Raw genomic sequence first — 19258 nt, forward strand, 5'->3', positions numbered from 1 at the left:
CCCTATTTTATTCCCTATTTTTCTGGTTTCAACACCTCCTTCCCCCTTTCCATTGCTCTCTGGGGTGATGAAGCTAAGATCCATCGTTTTGGGTGGGATCATAAACAGGGCCTGCTGTGTGACCGCTGAACTCCTCCTACCCCTCGTCATCCATCTGTGCTCCTCTTCTCCTTCCTGGCCGTGAGCAGTGTCCACACTCCTCAGTCAAAAGGGCAGGAAGGGACCTCACCCATTTCTTCATTCAGGGTGACCCGATACGCTTCCCATTCTTTGTAAGCCAGAGCTGGTGTACAGTTTTGACCTCTGCATTTTCCCGTGATGTCTTCCGAGACCATGACATTGTGAGACAATGGAGAGTCAGCCTGGAAAGCTCCCATTATGGTCATGTTGTCCGTGGAAGGTGAGGGTGCAGAGCTCCTAAGGAATATGGAGAAACTGGAGATGCTTGTGACCTTCAGGGAGAAGAGATGACCTCTCCATACCTGGCCTGGGTGGGGAGACTGGTCCTTAGAGCCAAAATTCAGCAAACTCCAGGAAGGTTATCTGAAATGTCTGTGTAGGAAAACATTAGGGTTTATCATTTCCTGAGCCTCTTCATGTTCTAATTTGTGACTTGTAGCCCTGTGTCCTCATGGAGGGGCTGAGTGTCCCCTCAGAGGGGCTCACTCACTTCTTTCTGCAGCGACCCAATGTTAGGTCTTATTCCCGTGCAGGGACCCGCTTCCCAGCTGCCGCAGTAGGGTATGGCTTCAGCCGGCCACTTTCTTCTATTTCTGGTCCATTGCGATGCTTACCTTGTTTTTGAGCCCAGTTGTTTCTTCTTGGCGTCTTTCTCTTTTTAAATCTATCACTGGTATGTACAATGGGAGAATTTCCTATGTCACTGCACCGGAAGTGTGAGGTTCTGAAAGCGGGTATTCTATACTGCTATTTCAAATTTATCTATTGATTTTAAAGAGAGTGGGAGAGAGAGACACACTGATTTGTTGTTCCACTTACTGATGTGTGCGTTGGTTGCTTTTTGTATGTGCCCTGACCGAATGACAAACTCACCTTGGCTTTTTGGGATGATGCTCTAATGAACTGAACTATCTGCCCAGGGCCTTGTAGTGCTGTTTTTAGAGCAGGTGAATAAAGGACCAGCGCACTTTAAAAACCTGTCCTTGGATGAAATAAGACTTGGGAGTGGCATACTGGGTTGCTTTGACTGTATTTTACTACCCACTCACAGCAGGAATGTCAGAGTCATTCTTACTGGGGGCTACCTCAGCCTTGTGGTTGCCTTCAAAGGGCCAAATGTCATTTTAGGACTGTGTAAATGTAACCACTCCTTAACTAGGGGGAGGAGCTCAGCGCTGCTGCTGGGTGGAAACAAGGTGCTAGAACAGACAAAGCAAGGTAGACCACCAGATTTGGCCTGCGGGCCTTGTGTTTGCTACCTCGACTTACAGCAAAGGCCAGAACAAGAAGCGATGCAGGGACAACCGTGGCTGTGCTTCAGAGTCCTGAGGAAACGGTCCTTCACTTACGGTGGATTTGCTTCACCTCTGGTGATCCTGCGAGTGAGTGACGTCCAGTGTCCTGTTCTCGGTGCTTCTTTACATACTGCCTCTGAAAACAGTGAGGCTCCGTGGGAGATCTCGTCCACCCGTGCCAGGGATAATTATGCTTCTTAGAGGACAAGAACACTGACCCTTAGCTGGTATTTTTCCACTGGCTTTAGGATGCTCACAGTCAAAGTGGCGATTCACACATACAGGAACACCAGGTAGCTTTTTACTCCTGATCTGTCTTCAACTCATTTCCTGCCCTTACTTTAAACTGTACAGACTCCAGAAGAAATACTGGATTGGCCACAAAGTCCATATGGTTTTCTCCCATAAAAGAGATATTTTGCACTTTCACCAATAACTTCCTGATTTGGAGATTTTGAGTAAGTGTGGTAGAACTTACTCAAAAGCTTTCTTATGTGTGGTAGAACATTGATTATTCTTAATTAATGTCTCAATTTGATTGCTATCAACTTTATTTCTTAATTAATTATTTTTTAAGTCAATGTGGTTGCCTCTCACATGCCCCCTACTGGGGACCTGGTCTGCAACCCAGGTATGTGCCCTGACTGGGAATTGAACAGGAGACCCTTTGGTTCACAGCCAGTGCTCAATCCACTGCGCTATACCAGCCAGGGCTGATTGTTATCAACTTTAACTGGTCTACCTGACTGTGGAGCAACATCCAGTGAGAAATCTCCACCACGAAACTTCACAAACCACTTTTGACCCTTTTGATCAGTCACAGCACCTTCTCCATACACTGCACCAATCTTTTTTTGCGTTTCAGTTACCTTTCTTGAAATAATAAAGAATACGTGGAAAATGTGTATTTTCCTACATGTTCACTATTAAAACGGCTATGCAAAAATTCCCCAATTTTGGTAAGTTTTCTAATGCACACTGATATGACAGCTGTCATAATACAATCTAACAAAACTGTTTTTTAGAATGAAGAGAACTAAGCGCTACTAGAGCCACCTTACAGAAAAACCCAAAGGAACTTTCTGGCCAACCCAATATTTTATTGCATTGTATGAATTTATGTAAGGCCTCACCTTCTTTCCCAACTGGACAGGGTGGAGGCTGCCAGCACACTTCGGTTCTCCCTGTATGGCGCTGGCTAATTCATGTTACAAACATGCACAACCCCTTCCTCAATCAGCCTCCCACCCGTCCAGGAAGGGAGGCCGGACTCTGGCTTCAACAGGCCGGGCAGCCGTTGGGCCTACACCCCTGGTGCTCAATCTATTCATCATCCTGCTCCATGGCCTTCCACCGCTCCCGTCACAACATACCGCCCCCAGCAGCACAGCCTGCTTTCCTCCTCCCCATCACACCCCACTTCCCCGCATGGCCTCTCCCTCGCGGCTCCGCCCCTTCCGGCCGGCGGGAGTGGAGGGGAGGGGCGGGCCCGCCAGGGAGCGCGAGCGTCCCGGGCCAGCGCCCCGCGGCGGCCGGCTGGCCATGCTCATCACGCTCTGCTACCTGTACCTGTGGGCGCGCTGGGGGCGCCGGCCGGCCGCGCTCGTGCGCACTACAGTGCGGCGGCTGCTCGCCACGCGCTGCTCCTTCACGTTCTGCGGCGCGGCCGCGCAGCCCCGGGACGCCCGCGTGTGTCTGAGCTTCGGCGGCCGCGTCTTCTGTGTCAGTGAGAGCCAGGTGGGCGGCAGCGGTGGAGGTGGGGGGCGGAGCCTGCAGGGGGCGGGGCGGCAGGGCGGGGGTCGCGGCCTCCGGGGTCCCTCACCCTGCGAGCCAATCCGGAAGCGCCGGTCCTCCTGGGGCGGTGCCGAGCAGCACCTTCGTGCCGGCGCGGGGCTACGGGCTGGGGTCCTTCTGTACGCGATGCCCAGGGGAACGCGGATTAGGGGACCAGAGATGCGAAACCGAAAGGCGGCGCGCTCGCCTCCCAGTGGCGCGTGAGGTTGAGTGTAAGGACGCCAGGCCCTTGGCGTTACAAAATAGGCGTGTACCCCTGTGACCGTGCCGTGGCCCTTAGCTCTGAACCCCAAGAGAGCACTGCCCGCTTAGTCCGCCCTTCTCTCCTCTCTGGGCTGGAGTTTGGCCGAACCTGTATTTAGAGAAGGGCAGCAGATCCCCAGCTCTCAGTCAGATATCTCCGATGGGACGCAAACTGCCGGTCTTCCTGCCCTTCTGTGAGTTGCATCATTTGCTGGCCAGGACACTCCACCGATTGTCTTTCCATGTTTCATTTTGGTTTGCACAGTCTTTGGTTTTTGGCCCAGGGCTTAGCCTGGTGACAGTTCAATAGGCGCTGTGGTTTAATCTCTGCAAAAAACCTCTGCGCTCTGTAAAAGGAACTGTAGTTCTTTCCGTTCTTTCCATTGGCAAAGCACTTGATTCACAGTGCGGTTCTGCGCAAATTTCCCTGCAGGTCACTGACGTTTTCATTAACATTTCCAAGTGTTTCGCTTTTCATCAGTTTCTTGCCCTTGCCTTCTGGAAAGTTGACTCATTTTTAGCATTAAAATGAGAGTTTGTATGTGTGCATCCTAACACCAGGTGGGAATTAAAATCTTAGGTTTGAATACTTTTTTGAGGTTATGCTTAGGTATGGGATTATACTGGGCTGCTAGCAAATCAAAACTATCCTCCTCTTTAGTCTAACACAAAGAATATAAGTAACTCTCTCAGATCTAAGAGAGCGCCTGTCTGGCACCACCCAGATGCAAGGGGGTGAAATTCATTTATTATATACAGTGGATGCCTTAGGGAGAGAGAGCCTAATTCTCTCAAGGAACCCTGGTTGGGAAAGATAATAACGTGAGGGCACATGGAGGGGTGGATTTTTCTATTGTACAGCTTTCCAAACTGAATCATTTACTTTAAAAAAATGGTAAGGATTAGAGTGGAAATTTTGAACTTTCAAAAATATTGAGAGGTAAATGTCTTTACTCTTGTTGGAAGACAGTTTCACTTTGGAACAGCTGCATGACTTTATTGGTCTTCTACTAACTTCAGCAACTAACTAATGCTGTTCAGCCCTTGCCCACTGCTCAAGCCAAACCTGCCTTGGGCTTTCAAGGGATTCTGTGACTTACTGTGTCCCAGCTCTTGACGTAGTTAACCAGACCCCAGAACTTTGCTCAGATATCACTGCCTCACCCACCCAGACTGGATGGGACTGGTCCGCTTGTGTCCTCAGAGTTTAAATCACAGTTCATCTTTCCAGCTTTTATTTTTTTCTTCCTAAGGTCTGGGTCAGTTTAGCTCTCCCCCTTGACTTGTAACATCACTCAGTAGTCCAGTGAATGAAGGTGTGTTTAGTGGTTGTTGGGTTTAAGCCCTGATGTTTAAGGCCTACAAACTGGAAAGCCTGACAATTTATTTGTGATTAGCTACTGATATCTTCCCCCAAGGATATGCTTATTGATTTTAGAGAGAGGGGAGAGGGTGGAGAGAGAGAGGGAAAGAAACGTTGATCAGTTGCCTTTATGGGCTTGCACCAGGGACCAAACCCACAACCCAGGCTTGTGGAATTGAACTCACGACCTTTCAGCTTACAGGACAATGCTCCAATCAACTGAACTACACTGGCGGGGGGCTAGCTACTGTTATTTTAGGATTTAAAATAACCTGGGGCTGATGATTTGGTTCAGTGGATGCCTTGTTGTCAGTCTGCCTGGACTGAAATAACTGTAGAACTGAATCTTATGCTTTTGTTGCCTGTGTATTTTACATATTCAGAACTAGATGCATGCAGGCGGAATGTGTGTAATTGAAGGTCCCATGAGAATTGATAAGTATAATCAAAGATAGTTTATACAGACTGGGAAGTTTCAGGTTTTTGTTTAATGTGCACATTTCCTATGTTGGAGTAAAGTGGACAGTCTTTTTTTTTAAGATTTTATTTATTTTTAGAGAGAGGGGAAGGGAGGGAGAAAGAGAGGGAGAGAAACATCAGTGTGTAGTTGCCTTTCACATGCCCCCTCCTGGAGACCTGGCCCGCAACCCAGGCATGTGCCCTAACTGGGAATCGAACCGGTGACCCTTTGGTTGTCAGGTCAGTGCTCAATCCACTGAGCCACACCAGCCAGGGCTGTTTTTTGTGTTTAATTCTTATTTTGATCATTATATTTACTCACACAGAGGAGTTTCTTTCGCCTCCACATTTTTATTCTTTTCTTAGTTCAACAGGTAGTAAGCGTGTACTATGCGCCAGGTTGCTAGGCCTGGGGGAAGCACCCCCTGATCTTCCCAGCAAGGGCCGGACTGATCTGCAGCGCTGGGGAGCCGACCCGAATGCCTTTCCTTTTTTTTTTGGTGGTCATGCTAAGGCTTGCCCCCTGCGGCCTTAGATTTCAGCTTTTTCTGCTCTGGTTCTGTTCTGGGTGTGTCTTGCTTTTCATGGGTAGAAGCCTTAAAAATGATTTGCTGTCTTTTTAGAGAGATTTCAGGAAGGCGAGCAGAGATGAATGGATTTATCAGTCTTGGAGGAAATGGAAAATCAGCTCTTCCGGCTTCTGTCAGTAACAGTTTTCTGTCGACTGGGATGTGTGTGTCCCTCTAAGTTGTCAGTTGGGAAGCTCCTACATGCTCTAATGCAGACAGTAAGGAACGGCAGGAATAAGCCCAGCTTCAGATTTGATTGCTTGATAACAAATATCTGGAGATGCTAAAGTTGTCATGAATCATAGAGGGCAGTTTTTTCCGGCTGTTTGGATAGTCATAGTTCAACAAGAAACAAGAAACACAGGGCGACTGTGGCGTATGGGAGGGAACCAGAAAACCTTATTTGGATCCCACCCAGAATTACAGAGGAGGGATGCCCCGGATGTTGAGGTAAGTGGCAGTTGTGGTTTGAAGTGATATCCTTTTTGTGTGTGTTTTTCTTTCTCTCTATCCAGCCCATCGATGACTTGAACAAATGGGCCCTGTTCCTTGTCTCTCCTCTTATACTTGAAGCCGAACACATAGCATTTGTGACAGAGAGCACTTGGGTGCAAGGTGACAATTCACAGAGACCGTCTTCTTCAGACCCTGTGAGTAACACGATTTTCACTTGTGTATTGTAAGGAAACGGTGTGCCTTAATGAGAACTAAATTTGTTTTTTTTTATGAGTGCTTTTTCCTGGCCTTTGAGACTCTCTTTCTTTTTGGATATTTTGGGTTAAATTAAAATATGTCAGTGAAGTTACTTTGACCTGTTTTCCTTTCTGAATGTGGCACCGTGTGGCTGGTGTCCGTGGTCCACACTGCTATCATCGGGCAGCGCGGCTCCGGTCCCCCGGCTCATTCATTCCGTCCCTACCTTAAACAAAGCCGCTGAGGCTGAAAGGTGTCCTGGAGAAATGGGTCGATTGCACCTCAGGGAAGTAGAAGAAGGACCAGGTCCTAGGACGCGCAGCCTAACCCACCAGCATCCAGGCTGGATGGAGGCCGCCAACACGCCCACTGCCCTGGAGCTGCCGGGGCTCTTTTATCTCATGGGTTTGGGGGAAGCACCGTAAGTCATTGGGAAAGAGTTTACATTGGCTGCCGGTAAGGAAGGGGAAAGGTGGAGGAGCAGTTCCAGGACAGGTACTTCCCACTGCGGTCGCTTGTGGCGGCAACAGCCCGGAAAGTCCACGCAAAAGCAGGACGAGGTGGTGTCTGGTAGCTGGCATTTTTTAAATATATATATATTTTCGTCCTCACCTGAGAATATTTTTTAGTATTGATTTTAGAGAGAGAGAGGAAGGAAGAGAGAAACAGAGAGGGAGAGAAACATTGATGTGAAAGAGAAACATTGGTTGATTGGTTGCCTCCTTCCTGTACATGCCCTGACCGAGGATTGAACTTGCAACCTTGTGGGGCATAGGCTGGTGCTCCAACCAATGGAGCCAGCTGACCTGGGCTTTTCTTTTCTTTCTTTTTAAGTTTATTTTATAGACATTTTGGAGTTTTTCAAAAAAGATTTTATTTATTTATTTATTTTTTATAATAAATTTTATTTAGTTACTTTTCAAGTACATTTTTTAATCTATTTCTCCCACCCCCCCCCACCCTGTCTCCCCCCTCCCTCCAATTTCCCCTCCCCCAGTCCTCGTCCCTGTGTCTTTCATACTTGTTCCTCAAAATCCCTCCTCCTTTTTCCCCCTTAAATTCCCTTCCCTCTCCCCTCTGGTCGCTGCCCACTTGTTCTCTATTTCAGTGTCTTTGTTTTTATTCTGTTTGCTTGTTTGTTTTATTCTTTAGCTTCCTGTCAAAGGTGAGATCATATGGTATTTGTCCTTCAATGCCTGACCTATTTCACTCAGCATAATGCTTTCCAGTTCCATCCATGTTGTTGCAAAGGGTAGTAGCTCCTTCTTTCTCTCTGCTGCATAGAATTTATCTTTAGAGGGGAAGGGATGGAGAGAGGGAGAGAAATATCAACGTATTGTTGCCTCTTGTGTGTCCCCTGCTGGGAACTGGCCTGCAACCCAGGCATGTGCCCTGACTGGGAATCAAACCGCAATTGTGTGGTTCACAGGCCCGCGCTCAATACACTGAGCTACACCAGCCAGGGCTCTTTTTTTTTTTTTTGATAGCTGCCTGGAAGTTGATTCAAAGTTTTTTTTTTCCTTTTAATTTAATTTATTTATTTTTAGAGAGAGGAGAAGGGAGGGAGAGAAACATCAGTGTGTGGTTGCCTCTCGCGTGCCCTCTACTGGTGACCTGGCCTGCAACCCAGGCATGTGCCCTGACTGGGAGTTGAACTGGCAACTCTTTGGTTTGCAGGCCCGTGCTCAATCCACTGAGCCATACCAGCCACGGCAAATCAAAGTTTTCTGAAAAGAGTTTTTGTTGAATTTATTGGGGTGACATTGGTGAATAAAATTATGTGGGTTTCAGGAGTACAATTCTATAATATCATCTGAATATTGTACTGTGTGTTCACCACCCAAGGTCAAGTCTCCTTCCATCACAGGTTATCCCCCCTTTATCCTCTTCTCCTTCCTCTCAACCCCTCTTTTCTCTGGTAATCACTATGCTATTGTCTGTATTTATGAGTTTTGTTTTTGTTTTTTTCTTAATTTCTTCACCTTTTTTACCCAGTCCCCCAACCCTCCTTCCCTCTGACAGCTACCAGTCTATTCTCTATGAGTCTGTTTTTATTTTGTTTGTTAGTTTATTTTGTTCATTAGACTCCACATATCAGTGAGATTGTATGGTATTTGTCTTTCTTTGACTGTCTTATTTCACTTGGCATAATACTCTCCAGGTCCATCCATGCTTTTGCAAAAGGTAAGATTTCCTTTTTTATGGCTGAGTAGTATTCCACTGTGTAAATGCACCACAACTTTTTATCCACACATCTACTCACGGGCACTGTGTCTGCTTCCCCCGCCACTACCACGGCAGTCACCCTCATTCCCATGCCAGCCCCCAGAATGGGGTTGCAGCCCAGGTGGGCAGCAGCCAGCTTCTTCTTTAAAATTGAGAACCAGCCCTGGGCCGTGTGGTCCAGTGAGTTGGGCGCTGTCCCGAAGAACGAGAGGTCACTGGTTGGATTCCCCATCAGGGCACATGCCTAGGTTGTGGGTTTGATCCTCGGTCAGGGCATGTATGAAAGGCAGTTGATTGGTGTTTCTTACATTGATGTTTCTCTCCCCTTTTTTCTCCTCCTTCCCTTCCCCTCTCTCTAAAGGAAAAAAATTAAAATTGAGATCCAGAAGTTTCAAACTTCACTTGTCCTCTCATCACTTCCGCTGCAGGGAAGACTGAGAAATACACCCGTAACTGCACCGCCGTGGGTTCAGAGAAAACCGGGAGCTGTGTTACTACGAGGGAGGAACACGGGCTAGATATGGGGAGACGGCCAGCTTCTCTTCCAGTCATCCCGTTTAACCTACCTTTGGCATAAGGTTTCATTAAGATCTTGCTAATGGCGGTTGCGTAATTCTTAATTTTCTGGGGGTCTAAAGACGCCTGTCCACCAAGGGTTCTCCGTCCAGTTAGGTCATTCTGCCTGTGACCCAGAGTTGGTGCGTCTTGCAGCCAGAGGCTGGAGAAGGCCAGAGCTGTTTTCTGCCCGCCCTGGCTGTCACACCGAGCTCCGGTGGGTGAGGTGGGCTTCGGGACTGGAAAGGAGTTGACATCGCAGCTCACTGTCTTCTCATGGAGTCTGCAGTCCATTGGGGGTGACTGCTTGATGGGATTTTGCCTTTTGGGGCCCTCTTACGAATCTGTGTGTGTTTTTCACCTGACTGTAAAGTCATTTGAATTTGACAGGATCCTAAGATGTTCAGTAGAAAATGTCTTAGGTAAGCGAGACTGTTCATGAGATCTGACATTCTTTCACATTTTTGGGACTACACAACTCTCACAGATAAGTATCTTTTTGAACTTGGGACATCTCAGATGGCTTTCGTTTGTGCCGTGTGGCCCTGGGCGTCCCTCGTGGACACGGACAGGCGTTAAGGCGAGGGAGCAGATGCTGTGCTGCCCCTGAAGTCAATGCAGCTTCAGTCATTGGTTATAGAGACCCTCCTGCCCCGTTTCTGGGGGAAATCCCTCTGTTCAGGGCTGCCCAGGGCTTCCTTGGCTTTGATCTTTGGGATCAGCCTTTTGCTTGACTTCCCCTTTGTTTCTCCATCTCGAAGTGCATATTGAAGGGGCCCTGTTTGCTTTTAGCCCCCAGAAGGCAGACACCCCTGGACCCTGGAGGAGATGGGTGACGGTGCAGCTTTGCTTTGATCAGGGCGCCCAGCGCCGCTAGAAGTCTGCACGGTCTGTGCCCCTGGACTGCGTTCCTAGGAAAAGGAAATGCACTTCAGAGAGGAAGCGGCTGACGGAGCCGGGAAACTTGATCAGGGCCGTGTGTACATTGTTCTCCGGCTGCTTCCTGTCCCTCCCTGGCGTTATCTCCCCCTCCTGTGCCCCTTCAGAGGTGTGTGAGAAGTTAACGATCGGCTCCTCTTACACTAAGTGCTGACCTGGGGATGGGGGGGTGGTGCCGCATGGCCAGTGCTTGCCCCAGCCCCCAGCCGGGTGCTAAATCAAGGTCTGAACACCCAAGGGCGGGGCTGGCTGTCCCGGGCTGAGCCTTCCTCCTCTTCGATAGCCATTGACAGGGCTGAGAACAAAGATGCTTTTAGCTTCACACAGGAGGTTGCCCTGTGCCTTTCATGTTTCCCATTCACCCTCGGCCGAGCAGTCAGCTCTTGCCAAGGTGAGAGTTTATCTTCTCATCCTCTTGGGCAGACATCCTTTCTCTATTCTCAAAGCTGGGCTTCACCTAGTATTTGTCTGAATTGTAAGCTTCACCTCTCATTTGATCGAAGGCGCCCTCTTTGAAACGCAGAGTTTGACTAAAACCTAGGTCAGGGGTCCCCCGGAGGAATCTCACTCCCTGGGGCCTGGGTGTGTGGGAGCAGGTGGGGGGAGCAGGAGACCCCCCACCCCCCCAAGGCTGTAGGTGGAGCCAAAGGGAAGCGGGGAGGCTTCTCTTCCTCCTGTGCCAGGCTGATGAATGGGTTTCAGCCTTTTGACCACAAAGACTTGCCTTTATTATGTTTCCCTCTCAGACAGTGTTTATCAACTCTTAAAATTACTGTTTCCTTTAAGAGAAAAATTAAGTTCAATTGAATGCTCTCTGAGCAATGAAACACTGCGGACTAAGATTTTGTGGGATGCGGTTGAGTGTTGGAGGGCCATCGTGATCTCGATGGTTTTTTTCCATACTGCATTCTGCCAACCCAAGTGGGGGTGATACGGTCTTGCTGTGAATACTTGCTCTGAGGACTCCATGTTTTGGCATAAGAGCGCCCCCTTAGGGCCAAGTGCTTTATGTGTTACTCCTTTAGCTCCTCCGCATCCTTCCCAGGTAGGTGCTCTTATCATGAGCACTTTATGGACAGGAAAGCAAAGTGCAGAGAGCCAACTGACTTGCCCAGGTCTCCGTCACCCGAGCTGTGTGTTATCAGCCAGAGGAGCCAGGATTAACTCTGGGGAGTCAGACTCTGGAGTCCTGTGACGACCAGGCTCTCCCGGATCAGTGGGGAAACAGCAAACTGCCTCAACTTTCCTTTTCTTTTTAAAATTGGCGTGTAATTCACACACCATGACATCATTCTTTCCGAGTGTGCACTGACGGTTCAGCAGGTGTGCAGTCATTACCGCTAATTCCAGGACGTTTTCATCAGCCCAAAGAGAAACTATGCACATGTCAGCGTTGAATGTTCTGGGTACGTCATATGAATACAGTCATGTCACGCGTGAGCTGTGGTTATTGGCTTCCTTCACGTAACGTATTCAGGATTTGTCTGCACTGCGGCAGGTATCGGTATTCCTTTCCTGGCTGAGTCCATGGTGTGACTGAACACATTTTATGTCTCCATTCATCTGCTGACGGACATTTGGGTTGTTTCTGCTCTTTGGCTTCTCTGACTGGCTCTGCTGTGAATCTTTGCATACGAGTCTTGTGTGCAGACACATGTTTTTGGTTCTCCTAGGTATATGCCTGGAGTAGGATTGCTGGGTCATTCGTAACTTTATATTTTCCCTTTTTCCCCAACTTTAAAAACATTGATTTTAGAGAGAGAGAGAGATAGGGAGGGAGAGAGAGAGAGACAAACTTCGATTTATTGGTGCATTGGGATGACACTCCAACCAATTGAGCTACCCTGCCGGGGCTCTGTGTTTAACTTTTGGAGGAACTGTCAAATGCTTTCCCGGAAACCTGTACCGTTTTACATTTCTTCCAGCCATGTATCTGGATTCGGGTTTTTTGACACCATCTACAACACTTGTTTTTGTCTTTTTGATGATAACCACCTGAGAAGTGATGGATTTCATTGTAGTTCTGATTTGACTGACTTTCTCCTGGGGGACAGGATACTCTTCCTATACCTCATTATCTTTATAGGCCTCATTTATACACCTTTATATATATGTCATTAACGCAACAAACCTGTGAGATGGTGGGCACTAATATTATCATTTTTGCAGTTTTACGAGGGAGAAAGCTGAGGCCTGAGAGGCTCTGAGACTTGCCTGGGTACTGGGAGCACACGGCGACGATTAGCTGAGTTTGACCCAGACCCAGGTCCTCAGACTGTTACCGAACAAGAGGTCCAAGGGATGGGGGGGCAATACAATATTTGGCCCACCCAGGGATGCCAAATATTGCTACACAACAGGGGCCCCTCCCAAGGACAGAATACTAAAATCTACTGGGCTCTTCTGTCCGCCGCCAATTGGAAAGACATCTCTCAATGCCAGAGATTTGTGAAAAGGAAACAAAATGTTTATTTAATGCTATTCAGGCCTAACGCCTCCACTAAAATATCAAAGTCCTTTAGGGCATACACCTACACCCACACAGCGCTCCCTTCTCCCACTGTCCCAACTCCGGGTACCGTAAATCAGGAGAAGAGCACACGTCCCTTTTTCAGGCCCCTGGCACCGTCAGCTGTGTCAGGCAGGATCTCTAGTTAATCCAAAGTCATGTGGCACCTTCTCATGGTCCACTGGCAAGAGTTCTTTCTACCCAGTTCCAGTCAAAGTCTCTCCTGCTTTCCAGGCCACGCGGCCAAAGGGGGCACCCCAAAGCCGCGTGGGCCTCTTCTACCAAAGCTGCAGGGGTCTGCACTCCACCAAAAGCATGTGGCTTTCTTCTTCATCTGGCCAAGCGGGGACCCTTCATGTCCTGGAGCCAGTCTTTTCCAAGCTCCCACACAGGCCCTCTCACTCAGGAGCGCAGCCCCTAGTTACATCCTAGGTCCCTGCCACTCTCTTCTCCCTGGCTCAAAACTTGGCCACAGCTATTTAATATATCTATGAAGCCAGTTAAAGGTTATAGATATGTTAAATAATCATTTCAGAGGTTAGCTGTGAAACTGTTGCTATGCAAAACAGCTCTCAATGGCCCTGCTCCATTCGTCCCTTCCCCCTGGGGGGGCGGTGAGGACATCTTATATGTCTCTCCAATATTCCTATACACTTTGAATTCTGGACACCATACCAAATCCTTTTTTTGGCGCCCCCCCCTTGGCTGCACCCTGTATCAAGACTGCAGAGCCAGGCTCTGGACCCCAGGGTGCCCCCCTTCTCCTTGTCCCAGTTTCTCTCGTGTTTAAAACTTCCCATTCATTCCTGGGCCCCAACTGTGGAGTCTGAAGCTGCAGACAGTCACGCTCAGGAACCAGAAGCTTTCCTGTGCTCCTGGAAATAATAATATTATATTCCAAAACTTAAGTTTTGGAATATAATATTCCAAAACTTACTATTATAAATAATACTGTGAGGATATTGCCAATAATAACAGCTACAGTTTATTGAATACTTCCTTCTCCCAGACCCTTTCTATTTATGGTGTCATTCTTTTTTTTTTTAAGATTTAATTTATTTATCTTTAGAGGGGAAGGGAAGGAGAGAGGGAGAGAAATATCAGTGTATGGATGCCTCTCGTGGGTCCCCTGCTGGAAACTGGCCTGCAACCCAGGCATGTGCTGTCACCGGGAATTGAACCATGATCCTCTGGTTCACAGGCCTGTGCTCAACCCACTGAGCTACACCAGCCAGGGCTCCTGGGGAGCTCTGTTGCGGTGGGTGTGCTCCACACTCGAGAAAAGCCGGTCCCTGGGTTCCATTAGGGACCATCGGATATTGTGCACTTGTGTTTACTTCTATTTCTCTTACTGAAGGGCAAGTTTATGTTTTAGCGGGGTCTGGGGAGTGGCCCTTTCCTCCTTTAGTTTCTTGCAAAGCAGCTGAGGCCCCATTTACTTTGAAAGGAGAGGCTTATACTCAGTGCTTCGTAAGCCCTGCTGTTGGGCAGAAGCGAGAGCGACTTAGAACCACGTTGGTGGTGATAATGTAGTGGGGGGAGGGAGGCGAAGGGAAAGTGAAGTACGGTGCCTGTTATTTTAAAGAAGAACATCTCAACCTCTCTTTTTCTCTCTCCTCCCTAATTCATTTTTTCTCAGATTGTGAAGTGGGCAGACTGTTGTTTGCCGTTAGCTTGCAGACCTGGGGACCCTTATCAGTTGATTGCCAGAGCAAGTGTGGATGACTTCAGCAGGCTGGGGGTGGCGTTCATGGAAGACCGACTCCAGATGGCTAATGGACTGATACCCCAAAAGATTGTTTGTGAGTGACTGTAGATGTTTTCCTCATAGCAGGTGCCGTAGATTATTAGCTTAAGGACTCTTTTTTTTTTCTTTCCACCCCTCTAGCTTAAGGACTCTTGAACACACCTATTTGGTATGACTTAGGCGAGTGCTTAGTTTCAGTTTAATTCAGTCAACAACAACTCAGATTTCCATACTAGTATAAAATTCATACATTTGTCAGTTTTTTGAGGTGTTTAACCCCGAGTATATCATTGGTGCTTTTAAGATTATTAAACGAGGATACCCAGAGTTGCATTGTCTTCGAGCTAGCATGCAAATTCAGAACCCATGTAACTTCTCCCGATCTGATACGGTATAACTAGTTTCCAGACTATAGTTTGATTGAATGGCAGGCATGGTCAGTGTTACTCGGAGGTCTAAGCCTTAGCAGGTTTTTTTTACCTGAAATATACATACCACAATATTTTGGGGCACATCTTTTTTTTTTGGAAATGCACAAAGTATTCTTCCTTAATTAAGCTTTGAAGCTGGCCTTTGACATCCACCAAAGTCCTGCAGGTGCACCACTAAAGCACAAGCAGTGAGCAAATGAGTGTCACTTACCAACTTGGAAATTTGTGTGAATCACTCAGTTTCCCCATTTGCCACGTGCATGTGCCTTGTACCTTGTCAGACATGTAGCAGGTGCTCAGTAAATGGTTTCTGGGTCAGTGATTATAAATTCCATGTCAGTCCTGAGACGAGATACTGAAAGGCCCTTTCTGCACGGTTGGTTTGGTAAGTTTCGCGGGAGTGTCTTTTTCCTGGTGTACTTGATGATTTTGTTTTGTAGCTTCGTTATCATATAGGAGATTGACAGCCAAGAAATCAAATTTAGAAGTAAGCAGGCCAAGCTCACTTTCTTTTTTTCTTCGTTTTTGATATTTTATTTATTTACTTTTAGAAAGGAGAAGGGAGGGAGAGAAACATCAATGTGTGGTTGTCTCTCACGTACCCCCTCTTGGGGACCTTGCCTGCAACTCAGGCCTGTGCTGTGACTGGGAATCGAACTGGTAACCCTTTGGTTCACAGGCCAGCACTCAGTCCACTGAGCCACACCAGCCAGGGCAAGCTCACTTTCTTGACTAGTCCAGGAAGGAATCTGAGGTCTTCTGATTCTTCTTTGGTGGGGTGTTGTGGGGGCTCGGATTTCACTCGGGATCCTCAGAGGCCCCTTCCTAGCAGGTGGGAGCAATAATGTGGTTCCAAAGGATGCCACTGAGTTGACGTGGGGACGCAGGGAGAGCTGTGCAGCGGCTGCCGGGGAGCGCGAGTCAGGGAGCCCAGAGAGTGCTGTCGGCTTTTGGACTAGGGTGCACCGCAAACCCGAAGAGCTGACTGTCTTTTCCGCTCCTGCTTTAGCAGTGCACCTGCAGGACTCTGCGCTGAAGGAGCTTAAGGACCAGGCCACACACACGCCAGCCCACGTCCTGCAGCCGAGCCCTGACCCTGCCACTGAGCCCGAGCCTGAGCCTGACACAGGCGGGATGGAGCGTGCTGGAGATGGCACCTCTGGGAGTGAGCCTTCCCAGGACAGCGACAGAGGGGAGGGCTGCATCGAGCTCTGTCACCTCCATCTGTCTAGTTGCCACGAGTGTTTGGAGCTAGAGAACAGCACCATTGAATCCGTCAAGTTTGCATCTGCAGAGAACATTCCAGATCTTCCCTATGACCCCAGTGGCAGTTTGGAGGGTGGTGCTGTTGCCACCTGCCCTGAGAGAGAAGGGAGGAGAGGCAGCATCACAGGGAAGACACCCAACATCCTCATCTATGTGGGCTCTGACTCCCCGGAAGCTCTAGACAGGTTCCAGCGGGTGCGGTCGGTCCTGGCTGACTGCGTGGACCTGGACGGCTACACCCTCTACCTCCTGTCGGGGGAGAGCGCGCGCAGGGACCCGTGGACAGACAACTGCCTGCTGCTGGTCCTCGCTGGCAGGGAGGCTGTTCCTGAAGACCTGCATCGGAAGTTCATGGCCTACCTTTCTCAGGGAGGGAAGGTGTTAGGCTTGTCTTCGTCCTTCACGTTTGCCGGCTTCCAGGTGACCAACAAGGACGCACTGCGGGAGGCGGTCCAGGACTTGGTTTTCTGCAAGGCTGACCAGAGCCAGGTGAAACTCAGCGTCCTGAGCAGTGGCTGTGTTTACGAGGACGGCCTCGGGGAGCAGCCCAGCCTGGGCAAGCTCCGGGGCCACCTGGAGAACGAGGACAAGGACAGGCTGATTGTGCAAGTGCCTTTCGGAGCACGTGGGGGAGAGGCTGTTCTTTGCCAGGTAGGGAGGCGGGTGTCTCTGTCTTGATCTTGGGTACCTCTGAGGGGAATTCGCCCCTACAGCTGTGCATTGGGAGGCCTGAGAGGCTGCACCTGTGGGGTGCTCTGGCCTGCAGGTGGGAGTTTTTGCTGATTTGAGTAGATGGTGTAGATCAGGGCTTTCCTGTTGCGTGAATATCTCGCCTGACCAAAACACCTGTGATGGAGGAATGTGGCAGGCTGCATTATGGCTAATTAAAATTGCTGGTTAACCAAAGATTAGCCCAAAAATTCTTTCTCATTTTGTTGCGTAGTGGTAATAATCTTTCTAAAATACAGTAGTCTGCTCCCTTGCCTCAAAGGCCACTCTGGTTAATACAGTCAAATCTTTGTTGAGTGTAGTGAGTGGAACCCCTGGGGGAGGTGATTCCGGAGGGGGTTTCAGGATTGCGCCCCAACCAGCGTGGCTGCGAACGTTGAAAACGTCTTCAAATCCTTTGTTTCTCTCCTGTGATTTGTCATTCTTGAAATCTGAGTGCTGAGAAAAATTTCAAGTAGAGAATATTGATATGATTTAGATACAGGGCATCTAAATACATAGGTAAGGAAAAAATGGAGAGGGAGAGGAAAGGAAAGGCTGCCATCTGCCCATCCCGGGCAGTCTTGTGGCTCAGCTGCCGGGTTTCCCTTACCGCTTTCCTTTCAGCTGTCTGTCTGTGTAAGCGAATAGTGGTAGGACAGACTGTTTCAGAATTCCCGATCACTTACGGCAAATCTTTTAATGCCTTTGGGCAAAAGTTTTCGTTCGAGTTAGATGAACATTCTTAAGGATTCGGTGAACTAATGAGATAATTAAGGAGATGTAGATATTTTGCCCAGAATAGTTCCCAGGATGAGTGTAACGGACATTGTTTCATTATAGGAATCTGTTTATTAAATTGGAGAACCATTTCATTTTTTCGTAGCTGTTTTCATTTCCTATACTGTCTCTCTTCCCAGCCCTCCTGAGTCTCTGACCAAACATTTTTCAAGGGTAACATTGGTTTCTTTACCATTTCCCCCACTCATCTGTTCCTGAGATAATACTCAGCCACAGATGCACGTAAGTAAGGAGTCTGGACTTCAGGACAGACGGACGTGGACAACCCGACCAGGTTTTCTCTAGGTTGCCGACTACGTGAATTTGTGTTTGGAGGCCTACTAAATGTTTCTCTTCCCCTTTTCTCTGCAAATACAGTAACTGTGGTAAATATGGATTCTCAGAAAATTCACTTCCAAACCCCACTTCGAGGGCTGCATTTCAGTTTTGAGTAGCGAATTTTACCGCCGGCGCATGGACTCGTACGAGAAGGTTGAGCCGCGCTGCTGCGGTCCGTCCCCGAGCCGCACGGCAGGCAGGCGGCTGCCCCGTGCCACTGGGCCCATTGCTGCCATAGAATCTGATACTTTAGGGGGAAAAAAAGGCAGTATGATGCAGCTTCAAAAACCGGATTCGGGGGAGTAGAGTGTCGTTTTTTATTTTAAATGACTCCCGGTCTCTGGGACAGGGTCACTGTTTTCTCCTCAGGCCGGTGTCACCACGCTGCCTCGCCGGCACCACCAGCCCGTGACCGTCTTCCCAGGCTGGTCGGTTTCCTCCGTCCTGTTCAGTTTCATCGCCTTCAGCTTTGCAATAAATCGAGTAATGAGGTGACCCAGTAAGAGGGGGCGAGGCACTTCAAGGGCAGCCACAGCTGCACAGGAGGTGGTTGTCTGGTGGCTTTTGGTCTATCACCACAAAGGAAAAGGGGATTTTGTGGTCCTGACGGTACTGATCAGGTTTGCAGGGAAAATTTAAGATTGTGGATTACAGCTGACATTGGATTAGCAAAGGGGCCAGGAGTTTGGCAAGAAATCCAAGTAAAAATCTCTAAAAGGGGTTAAAAATATATATACAGGGTCGGCAAAAGTAGGTTTACAGTTGTGAGTACTCCAAGCACAGAATTTATTCTTGTGTCATTATTTATTAATTATTGTATTATCTTCCATACAAATGACTGTGAACATACTTTTGTCCCATCCTGTGTATTTTATACATAAGAGGTCTGTCTGGAAAAAGTCCAGCCATTCTCAATATAAGGAGAATAGTTTGCACGATATTGGTGTAACCGGACAGCCAAGGAGAGTGGACTGGAATGTGCGTGTGTGAAGAATGACGACTTCACTGTACTAGTCAGCGGGGGTGGTAGACCCCGTTGAGTGAGCATGTGCACTGTGTGGCCGTCACAGTCAAAGTGATTGTGCGAGTAGAGCAACGAGTTTGCATCAGATTTTGTGTTAAGCTTGAACGTTGCTCTGTGGAAACTATTCAGAAGATGCAG

At 48.4% G+C, this 19258-nt stretch overlaps 1 protein-coding gene across 7 annotated transcripts in view; it reads left to right on the top strand.

The window, feature by feature from the left end:
• HLCS (holocarboxylase synthetase) overlaps window positions 1–19258 on the top strand; it is a 167506-nt gene that overhangs the window by 10319 nt on the left and 137929 nt on the right. For 2 of the 7 annotated variants that reach the window (XM_053657920.1, XM_037127211.2), the window contains exons 2-4: window positions 6419–6553; window positions 14465–14627; window positions 16013–16920. In XM_053657920.1, coding sequence (XP_053513895.1) covers window positions 14576–14627; window positions 16013–16920 — 960 coding nt within the window. In that variant the 5' untranslated portion in view covers window positions 6419–6553; window positions 14465–14575. Of the gene's footprint in view, window positions 1–2953; window positions 3213–6418; window positions 6554–14464; window positions 14628–16012; window positions 16921–19258 lie in introns of those variants that run through there. The other 5 variants (XM_037127207.2, XM_037127209.2, XM_053657918.1 and 2 more) reach the window with 5 other exon arrangements.

Source organism: Artibeus jamaicensis, unplaced genomic scaffold, assembly GCF_021234435.1.
Source record: "Artibeus jamaicensis isolate MK-2021 breed Jamaican fruit bat unplaced genomic scaffold, CSHL_Jam_final scaffold_474, whole genome shotgun sequence".
NCBI lineage: Eukaryota > Metazoa > Chordata > Mammalia > Chiroptera > Phyllostomidae > Artibeus > Artibeus jamaicensis.